We start from the raw sequence: 10,928 nt of genomic DNA, 5'->3' as shown, positions 1-10,928 counted from the left end.
ATTATTACTAGACTAGAAAGTATAGCAATATATTGGGTCCTTTATTTATTCCCTACACACTTTGATCGGGCATAAGAATATTTGTCTTTTTGCATTAGGTAATAAGGTGGTCAGATTCAGGCATCCATTATTATGCTGTTGCATAAGGTGTATGGTCAATAAACATACATAATTAATCATTTTTGAACCGGCCTGATGAAAAGAAAAGAGAAAACTAAATTTAGGCTATGGTGTGGCTGGGAAAGCAAAATAATGTTATTTAGGCTACCAATTTAGTTTACTGGTTAGTTTCAAATTTAATCTAAACTTCATGCATGTCCAGATCATATATATAGTTGTTAGTTACTTTATTCTATGTTCCATTGTAAAGAGAGCAAGATATGAAATTAAGTTCGCATATCTCAATATATAGATAATAGATCAGGAACTGCTTCATTTACTTTCCATAAAGTGCCAAACTTACACCAATCCTCTCTTCTCCTCGACCTTATAAGTGACCAATTATTGGAATATTTTCTTATTTATTTAAAATATAGGTTGCACTTGTGGTACAAGTATCTTATGTTACCTTTTTCTTGAGATAGACTTTTTATATTCTATGTTTGTGTTTCAATCTTAATTCATAGAAAGAAATGGTGCAACTATAAGATTTTATATATTAGAGTATGATGTTTATGCACAAATTTTATTTATATCTAAAGTAGTTAAAATATTATTTTAAAATCTTATTTTCCAACACAATATATATATATATATATATAGTTAGGTGAAAACTCAGGCGCAGTCAACTTCACGTGAAGTTGATAAGGGAGAGCTATTAGATGATTTGACTAAATTTTCATCAAATAACTCTCCATTATCAATTTTACGTGAAGTCGACTGCACTTGAATTTTCACCTTATAATTATCATATGTGATCTTGAACAAATAAAATTTTTGTCCTTTTTATATTAGCTAAACATGTCGATTTTGACTTCTAATTTTTTGAACAAAAAATATTTTGACCTGTTTGCATGTTTTGGTATAACACATTAAGAAAGGAATCAAATACCAGGAATAGGATATAAAAAGTGCACTTCCAATCTTTTTAAACTGGACCGATCAGCCATACCTTTTTAACCCCTTGATTATTCTTGGCCAACTTTTTACTTGTAGTTGCATGTCAACCAGAGTTCATTTACATGATGAGATTTATCATAAATTACTCATATATAACAATTAAATTAAGGGTGCAATAATGGTTAAGACTTAAGAGGTTATAATTTTATTAACAAAATATGCATATAACTAATTTCTAGTTATAAATCTTCATTTTCCTCTTTCCATTCTCTTTTTTTTTTTCTAAAATTTTTTGTTTGGATTTCTACACACACTTTTGAACTTGGAGAACTTATTCTGTTCTTATAGATAATAAAGATATGAAGGTACCAGATGCTCCATGCTTTTTGTTGCACGAATTTATTATTGCTCTCACATACATTTGGTTGTTTGGCTGTCACGCAATGGCTTCAATTGGTTTATTTGTGAATATAAGTGTATCTGAGTGATTATGGAACACTATATGGTTGAGAAAAGAGGACAAAAAGTTGGGAAGTGGAGTCCATTCTCACTTGGGCAATATTTGGTTTTTGGGACTAAGTATTGTGTTTGATGATTATATGTTAGAACCTTAATTTTAATTAAGGGATACAAAATTTCAGTCTTACTTTTTAATATTTCCAAAAAATAGGAATACAAGAGTTTGAAATTTTTAAGAATAGAAACTGAAATTTTATAATATTTTTATTTAGTTTTTTAAATTTAATTTTAAATTTATTCTTTAATTTTTATATTTATTTTAAATTAAATATAATATTAAAATATAATTTAGTTCAATATATTTTATATTAAATATAATATAAAATTTAATTCAAATTTTATTTTTTAATATCTATCTTACCGTCTCAATCTCTTTTTTATATACAATTTTATAGACTGTAATAATTAAAAAATATTAATTCAATGTTGAAGGATGGTTATTGAAAATTAAAAGAGAGAGAAATTTAACGGCTACAGGAAGCCAAAATTTAAAGCAATAAATAAAAAATTAATCATTATAGACATGTAACTAGTGAATTATTGTCCCATACAATGTATGGGTATGGTAAATTTAATGAAAATTATTTATTAAGAAAATATTTTTATATTAATAACATATGCATGAGTGTTCTATAATAAATTGGATTGTTTGGGGAGATTAACCACAATTTTAAAATTTTGATTTTTATCCTGTAATTTTAATTTGAGGAATGTTAGGGGCCAGCAATTTTGGTGTTTTGTAACCATCAATTGACCATCAATAGTGTTTTTAATGGTGTGAGATTATATCTAATGATATCTAATGGTGGGAGATCTATCACTTTTGTTTTGATGGTTAAGTACTGGCAAAAAAAATACAAAAGTTGCTGGTCTCCTAGACTTTTCCTTTTAATTTTTGTTAGCAGTTTTAATATCTTTTAGCAAGTTAAAAGATGAAGTTATTATTTAAAATAGAAAAAAGACAATAAAAAAATATGATCAAGCTAATTTGATGATCGTGCTGAAAAAGTTATTTTAGCGTGGTCAAACAAATTGAAGAAAGGCAATATTTATAATGTGAACAACAATCATGACTTTCACAAAAAAATCAATAATAATGAGGAAGAATATAAAGATAATCATGGTGTACAATTAAAATGATTGGTTGAAAGAAAATTAAATAGATGATTGAAATTATAAGTAATGATATTGTACACAAAAAAAATCAAGTAAAATATACGAATTAAGTGACACATGTAACCAAATATGAAAACAAAGAAATAATGATGTCAATAGTAAAGTAGATAAAGAATTGAGTATTATGTATTATTATGGAATAGTGAAAAAAGAACAAAAATGTATGATTCAGACAAAGGTTAAACTATCGAGAGGAGTGCAAATTCATTAAAATAAATTAGTATAAAATAAGTGTCAAAACATTGATTGAGCTATTTTATGTGTAAAATGAATGAGAAGTCACTAAAACTAATCCAATACTTTGAAGTAACAACTAAATATATAATTGTGATCAATACTACAAAAAATATATACGACATGAAAGTGTTAAATTGTGTTTAGGGCAAATCACAATAATAAGCCAGGGGGAGCAAAATTTTACACGAATCAGCCAAATGAAAAACTGCTTCATGAATCAACCAAATCACGTTTTTATGTAATTCGAAACAGGTTAATTCGAACTACATTTTTACATAATTCGAATAAGCTGAATTCAAATTATACACAAATACACGCACACACTAATTCGAATATACATGATCCGAATTACACTTTGCATAATTCGAATTAGGTTAATTCGAATTACACGTTTGCACGAATTCTCAAGTAGTTCAAATCTGGTTGATTCGAGTTACTCACATTTTGCCTCTAGTAGTAATTCGAATGGGGTTGATTCGAATTACACTGGATTCCGCTATATAAGAAGTTCGAACCCACCTCATTCGAATCACTTTTCTGCGACAAAGGCTCGAGCAGGATATCTACTTGATGGGGGACGATCCGGAAAGACTATATCGTTTGGATGGAGTTGCTCATATAGCTGGGGTCATCAACAACGAGGTTAGTAGTTTGATTTTTTATTTTTTTCTGGTTTATTTTAGTGGTTTTGCATGTGGTTTATGTGAGTGGTTTTGCAAGTGGTTTATTTTAGTGATTTTGGTTGTGGTTTTGTTGTTGGTTTATGTTAGTGGTTTATGTTAGCGGTATTGCAAATGGTTCAATTTAGTGATTTTGTTTGCAGTTTTGGTGGTGGTTTATGTTAGTGGTTTACGTTATCGGTATTGGTAGTGGTTTTGTTAGTGGTTTTGCCTGTGGTTTATGATAGTGGTTTATATTAGTGGTTTAGGATTGCGGTTTTGCAAGTGGTTTATGCTAGTGGTTTTGTATGCGATTTTTCTTAGTGGTTTTGCATGTGGTTTATATTAGTGGTTTATGGTAGCGGTTTTGCATGTGGTTTATGTTAGTGGTTTTGCATGTGGTTTATGTTAGCTGTTTATGCATGCGGTTTTGCAAGTGGTTTATGCTAGTGGTTTTGCATGTGGTTTTTGTTAGTGATTTATGTTGCTTTTTTCTGTTACTGCTCTCTGCTAGTGGTTTATGTTGTTAGTGGTTTTGTAATTGGTTGTAATTATGCGGTCCATCTTATTCGCAGCGCCAGCGATGCATATCGAGCATGCGGCGACAGCAAGGCATGGTACTCAACGATAAGTACGTTCCATACTTGTAAATGCCTGGATTATACCATCTTGTGAGACTGAACAATAGATGGTTCAGATTGGATGAGCCCCTCGTCAGTGCATTTGTCGAGCGATGGCGACCGGAGACGCACACGTTCCATATGCCGTTCGGCGAGTGCACGATCACACTACAGGACGTGGCGTACCAGTTGGGGTTGCCCGTCGATGGATGCTACATCAGTGGTTGCCTGACGGATTTCCACCTATACATCCAGGGTGGCCGTCCAGCCTGGGAGTGGTTCCAGGAGTTGCTTGGTGTGTTACCTCCTGCGAACCAAATTCAGAAGTTTGCAGTGAATTGCACCTGGTTCCAGGAGACTTTTGGAGAGTGCCCCGTGGGAGCTGACGAGGAGATAGTGAGGCACTATGCTCGTGCCTATATCATGATGCTGTTGGGCACTCAGCTATTTGCCGACAAGTCTGGCAACTGTATTCACATCAGATGGCTACCTTATGTGGCTAGGCTTGAGGAGATGGGTTGCTACAGCTGGTCGGCAGCACTAGCGTGATTGTACCGGTGCATGTGTCGAGTGGCCAACAGACATGTGGTGAAGTTAGCAGGCCCGTTACAATTACTTTAGTCTTGGATCGTTTGGCGCTTTCCTGGGTTTACACTTGCTGGGTACGATACGTTTAGTTGGCCCTTGGCCTCGAGGTACTGTTGTCAGACTTTTATATTTCGAGTTAAATTATTTAATTCCATGTCCGCTTAGAATGTTATACTATTTTGTCATACTTTCCTTTCGTGATAACATCGATGTGAGTTGCAGGTGGTCAGGTCATAATCCTTCCAGTAGCGAGAAGGGACCTCGAGTGCAGATGTGGAGGCTGAGGATAGACCTGTTACAGGCCAAGGATGTGAGTATACTAACCACTTAGATTTAGTTAGTTAACCTTTTATACTTCGAATCACGGGTTGCCTAAACATTGTTGATATGTTTTTGCAGTTTATCTGCATGCCGTATAGCTCTCCCGACGTACTTCAGGTTGTGCATCCGGAGGTGTTGGAGCCTCGTCATACGATATTATGGCGGTGTGTGACGGCATTGATATATTTTACCATCATAGAGTGGCATCAGATTGATAGGGTGTTACCTCAGTTCGGCGGAGTACATCCCCGCCCCCAGCCCGCCCTGAACATCGACTTCCTGATGTCGAAGGATGGTAGAGGCGGTGATCATTGATTTCCCTACAGTTTGCAGTTCTAGCATCTTCATTGGTAGTGCCGTGCGGATCACGTCCTCCGGTTTGATGTTGTCGCAAACCCGGGTCCCTCACACGACTTCTTGGACTGGTGGCGTCAGCATGGGAAGAGGTTCTTGTCAGCAGAGATGTAACTGGGTGATCCGAGAACCGTGCATATTCCTGTTGAGGCGACGCAGAGGGGTGCCAGACGAGTTCCTGAGATAGACCGCGTTGATGACGTTCCGGATAGGCGTCGGGTTGAGAGGAGAGTCCGTATCGGGACACAACGGAGCCAGCGTGAGTGGAGGTGGCTCGATCAGGCCATGGAGGAGGGTGACGCGGCGGGTAGGGGTGGAGGTAGACAACGAAGACGTGGAGGCCGACGCAGACCGCGTGCTGCGGTTGACAATCCCGGTCATCATGGTGACGATGACGACGATGGTGATCACCACGGGCTTGGTGGGGGAGACGCTGGAGGCCATGCTGGTGTCAGGGGTGTTAGTCCTCATCATGGCGGTCATGGTGGAGAGTGGTACGGGTCCAGCACAGGAGATGGTTCGAACCTTGGGGACGGTGGACTTGGATCAGGGCCGCTAGGCGACTACTTCATTGGTGTCCCCGGTGACGACCACACACTTCAGGAGAGTCAGCCATGGGTTAGTCCGGGTACGCTATACGCAGACTTGCTGGCCAGTGATGGTCTTGACGCGGATTTCGGTGGGTCGTACTTCCTAGATGAGATCAGTGCCATTATGATGGAGGATGATGCGGCACGTTGGCGAGGCCAGATGACGGGGACAGAGGCACCGTTAGGTGTCGATCTGAACGAGCCTCCTTCCGTTCCTGCTCCTGAGTATTTTGCCTTGGGTGGTACCCCTCCATCCGCCTATGCTGCTGGGTCACATTCAGTTGCCGGACCGTCCAGGGTACCCGTCCAGCCTGGGCCACCTGCACATGCAGACCTGAATGATAAGGAGGATGACATCGAGGACATGGAGCCGCTCATCCGGAGAGGGCAGAGGACATGGGTTCCCCGTTGTTGCTTCACCGGATCGCACCTATTTAGATGATTTGTTTATGGTGTATGACTTATTCTTATGATCAGTGTTGTATTTTAGCTTCCTTTGTTTATTTTACTTATGTATGTCAAGAATCCGAGTTGTATTTTGGTATTTATGTTACCCGCCTTAGCTATTTATCGTGTATCGGTTACTTTGACCATTGGTGTATGATGAGCGGATAATTTATACGCTTTTTGACATTATTTTTAGGTAGTTTTTAGTAGGATCTAGCTACTTTTTAGTATATTTTTATTAATTTTTAAGCAAAATTCATATTTATGGACTTTACTATGAGTTTGTGTATTTTTCTGTGATTTCAGGTATTTTCTGGCTGAAATTGAGGGACCTGAGCAAAAATCTGATTCAGAGGCTGACAAAGGACTGCTGATGCTGTTGGATTCTGACCTCCCTGCACTCGAAATGAAATTTTTGGAGCTACAGAAGTCCAAATAGCACACTCTTAATTGCGTTGGAAAGTAGACATCCAGGGCTTTCCAGAAATATATAATAGTCCATACTTTGCTCGAGTTTAGATGACGCAAACTGGCGTTTAACGTCAGCTTTCTGCCCTATTCTGGCGTTAAACGCCAGAAACAAGTTGCAAAGCAGAGTTAAACGCCAGAAACAAGTTACAAACTAGCGTTTAACTCCAAGAAAGACCTCTACACATGAAAGCTTCAATGCTCAGCCCAAGCACACACCAAGTGGGCCCATAAGTGGATTTCTGCATCATTTGCTTATTTCTGTAACCCTAGTAACTAGTTTAGTATAAATAGAACTTTTTACTATTGTATTCAGGGTCTTTGACCAGATCTTCGATCAGTTTTATGCTATCTTAGACTTTTGTGGAGGCTGGTCATTCGGCCATGCCTACCCTATTTTCACTTATGTAATTTCAATGGTGGAGTTTCTACACACCATAGATTAAGGTGTGGAGCTCTGCTGTTCCTCGAGTATTAATCAAAGTACTACTGTTTTCTATTCAATTCATGCTTATTCTTATTCTAAGATATTCATTCGCACACAAGAACATGATGAATGTGATGATTATGTGACACTCATCACCATTCTCACTTATGAACGCATGATTGACAACCACTTCCGTTCTACATGAAGACAAACTTGAATGTATATCTCTTGGGTTTCTAATCAACGATTCACATCGACTCCCCTCTAACAATGGGACATCTGAATCCGAGATTAGAGTCTTCGTGGTATAAGCTAGAATCCATTGGCAGCATTCTTGAGATCCGGAAAGTCTAAACCTTGTCTGCGGTATTCCGAGTAGGATTTGGGATGGGATGACTGTGACGAGCTTCAAACTTGCGACTGTAGGGTGTGGTGACAGACGCAAAAGGATAGTAAATCCTATTCCTACACGATCGAGAACCAACAGCTGATTAACCATACGATATCTGTGCATGGTATTTTTCATCCGAGACGAGCAATCTGACAGTTGATTAGCCGTACAGAAACCGTAGAGGACCATTTTCACTGAGAGGACGGGAAGTAGCCATTGACAACGGTGACACCCAACATACAGCTTGCCATAGAAAGGAGTATGAATGATTGGAAGAGGGCAGTAGGGAAGCAGAGATTCAAAAGGAATGAGGCATCTCTATACGCTTATCTGAAATTTCCACCAATGAATTACATAAGTATCTCTATCTCTATTTTATGTTTTATTTATATTTAAATTATTAAAACTCTCTATAACTATTTGAATCCGTCTGACTGATATTTACAAGGTGACCATAGCTTGCTTCAAGCCGACAATCTCCGTGGGATCGACCCTTACTCACGTAAAGTTTATTACTTGGACGACCCAGTGCACTTGCTGGTTAGTTGTGCGAAGTTGTGAAAAAGAGTTGAGATTACAATTGTGCGACCAAGTTATTGGCGCAATTGAGATCACAATTTCGTGCACCAAGTTTTTGGCGCCGTTGCCGGGGATTGTTCAAGTTTAGACAACTGACGGTTCATCTTGTTGCTCAGATTAGGTAATTTTCTTCTTGTTTCAACTTTTATTTTATTTTCAAAAAGTTTTTAAAAATCTTTCAAAAAAATTTTTTCTTCTTTTTCATTTTTCCAGAATCAATTTTCGAAAAAAAAATCCAAAAAATTTATAAAATCATAAAAACAAAAATAATTTTGTGTTTCTTGTTTGAGTCGAGAGTCATATTTTAAGTTTGGTGTCAATTGCATCTTTTTAATTTTCAAAAAATTTTTCGAAAAAAATTCATGCATGTGTTCTTCATGATCTTCAAGTTGTTCTTGACAAGTCTGCTTGTTTGATCTTTATATTTTCTTGTTTTGTGTCTTTTCTTGTTTTTCATATGCATTTTAGTTTGTTAGTGTCTAAGCATTAAAAATTTCTAAGTTTGGTGTCTTGCATGTTTTTTCTTTTCTTGAAAATTTTTCAAAAATAAGTTCTTGATGTTCATCATGATCTTCAAAGTGTTCTTGGTGTTTATCTTGACATTCATAGTGTTCTTGCATGCATCATTTGTTTTGATCCAAAATTTTTATGTGTTGAGTCATTTTGTGGTTTTTCTCTTTCCTCATTAAATTCAAAAAAATAAAAAAATATTTCCCTTATTTCTCTCATAAATTTCAAAATCTTTGGGTTGACTTAGTCAAAAATTTTTAAAATAAGTTGTTTCTTGTTAGTCAAGTCAAGATTTCAAATTTAAAAATCTTATCTTTTCAAAACTTTTTCAAAAATCAAATCTTTTTCATTTTTCTTTTATATGTTCGAAAATTTTTTAAAATTGATTTTCAAAATCTTTTTCTTATCTTTATTTCATAATTTTCGAAATTATTAACTGATTCAAAAATTTTAAGTTTGTTACTTTCTTGTTAAGAAAGATTCAAACTTTAAATTTTAGAATCATATCTTTTAGTTTCTTGTTAGTCTAGTCATTAACTTTAATTTTCAAAATTAAATCTTTCTAAATTTCTGTTTCAAATCTTTTTCAAAATAAATTTCAATCATATCTTCTTAATAATATCTTTTCAAACATATCTTTTTCAAATCATATCTTTTTCAAAATCAATTTCAAAAATCTTTTCTAACTTCCTATCTTTTCAAAATTGATTTTCAAATCTTTTTCAACTAACTAATTGATTTTTTGTTTGTTTTACTATTTCTTATCTTTTTCAAAACTACCTAACTACTTTTCTCTCTAATTTTCGAAAATTCCTTACCCTTTTTCAAAATTCTTTTAATTAACTAATTGTTTCAAATTTTAATTTTAATTTTATTTCTTCTCTTAATTTTCGAAAATCACTAACTATTTTTCAAAAACAATTTTCGAAATTCTCTCCCTCTCATCTCTTTCTATTTATTTTATTTAATCACTAACACTCTTCTCTTCCTCTTATAATTCGAACTCTCTCTCCCTCTATGTGTTCGAATTCTTCTCTTCTCCTTCTCCTATTCTTATCTTCTTCTACTCACATAAAGGAATCTCTATACTGTGACATAGAGGATTCCTCTTCTTTTCTGTTCTCTTCTTTTTCACATGAACAGGAACAAGAATAAGAACATTCTTGTTGAAGCTGATCCGGAACCTGAAAGGACTCTGAAGAGGAAGCTAAGAGAAGCTAAAACGCAACACTCTGAAGAGGACTTTACTGAAATTTTTGAAAACGAAGTAGAGATGGCCGAAACCAATAACAATGGTGGAGGTGTAAGGAAGATGCTTGGTGACTTTACTGCACCAAATTCCAACTTTCATGGAAGAAGCATCTCAATCCCTGCCATTGGAACAAACAATTTTGAGCTAAAGCCTTAATTCGTTTCTCTGATGCAACAGAATTACATAAGTCTCTCTATCTCTATTTTATGTTTTATTTATATTTAAATTATTAAAACTCTCTATAACCATTTGAATCCGCCTGACTGAGATTTACAAGGTGACCATAGCTTGCTTCAAGCCGACAATCTCCGTGGGATCGACCCTTACTCACGTAAGGTTTATTACTTGGACGACCCAGTGCACTTGTTGGTTAGTTGTGCGAAGTTGTGAAAAAGAGTTGAGATTACAATTGTGCGACCAAGTTGTTGGCACCATTGAAATCACAATTTCGTGCACCAGTGTACATTGTTTATTTCAGAAGGACTTAGCTATTTTGTTTATCATGTATCGTTTATTTTGAAGATTGCATTATTGCGTTATCTATTTATCACAGATGTGATATTTCAATTCAGAAACAGAACACATTGATTAATTAATAAGCTACGCAAACTACATAACACTAAGGTAAACAAATTTTTTAAGCTAACAACTTCAAATAAGACACCCTAATATAGTGGACTCTAAATACATTAGTAAGAACAAGGTAGTAATAAAGCTACCAATACACCGAC

At 35.7% G+C, this 10,928-nt stretch overlaps 1 protein-coding gene across 1 annotated transcript; it reads left to right on the top strand.

Annotated features, from left to right (window-relative positions):
- Positions 1-4,300: 4,300 nt before the first annotated feature.
- On the top strand, positions 4,301-5,494 carry LOC130967064 (protein MAIN-LIKE 1-like). Its single transcript, XM_057891885.1, has 3 exons — positions 4,301-4,815; positions 5,081-5,168; positions 5,258-5,494. The coding sequence occupies exons 1-3, from the start codon at positions 4,301-4,303 to the stop codon at positions 5,492-5,494; spliced, it is 840 nt and encodes a 279-aa protein (XP_057747868.1).
- The last annotated feature ends 5,434 nt before the right edge of the window (positions 5,495-10,928 follow it).

Source organism: Arachis stenosperma, chromosome 3, assembly GCF_014773155.1.
Source record: "Arachis stenosperma cultivar V10309 chromosome 3, arast.V10309.gnm1.PFL2, whole genome shotgun sequence".
Classification (NCBI taxonomy): domain Eukaryota; kingdom Viridiplantae; phylum Streptophyta; class Magnoliopsida; order Fabales; family Fabaceae; genus Arachis; species Arachis stenosperma.
This window is presented reverse-complemented; position numbering and strand designations above follow the sequence as displayed.

Coding starts and splice junctions, on each gene's coding strand:
- LOC130967064 (XM_057891885.1), top strand. CDS start 4,301: ATGCCTGGATTATACCATCTTGTGAGACTGAACAATAGATGGTTCAGA. Junction 4,816..5,080: donor AGCTGGTCGGCAGCACTAGC/GTGATTGTACCG, acceptor TGTGAGTTGCAG/GTGGTCAGGTCATAATCCTT. Junction 5,169..5,257: donor ACCTGTTACAGGCCAAGGAT/GTGAGTATACTA, acceptor ATGTTTTTGCAG/TTTATCTGCATGCCGTATAG.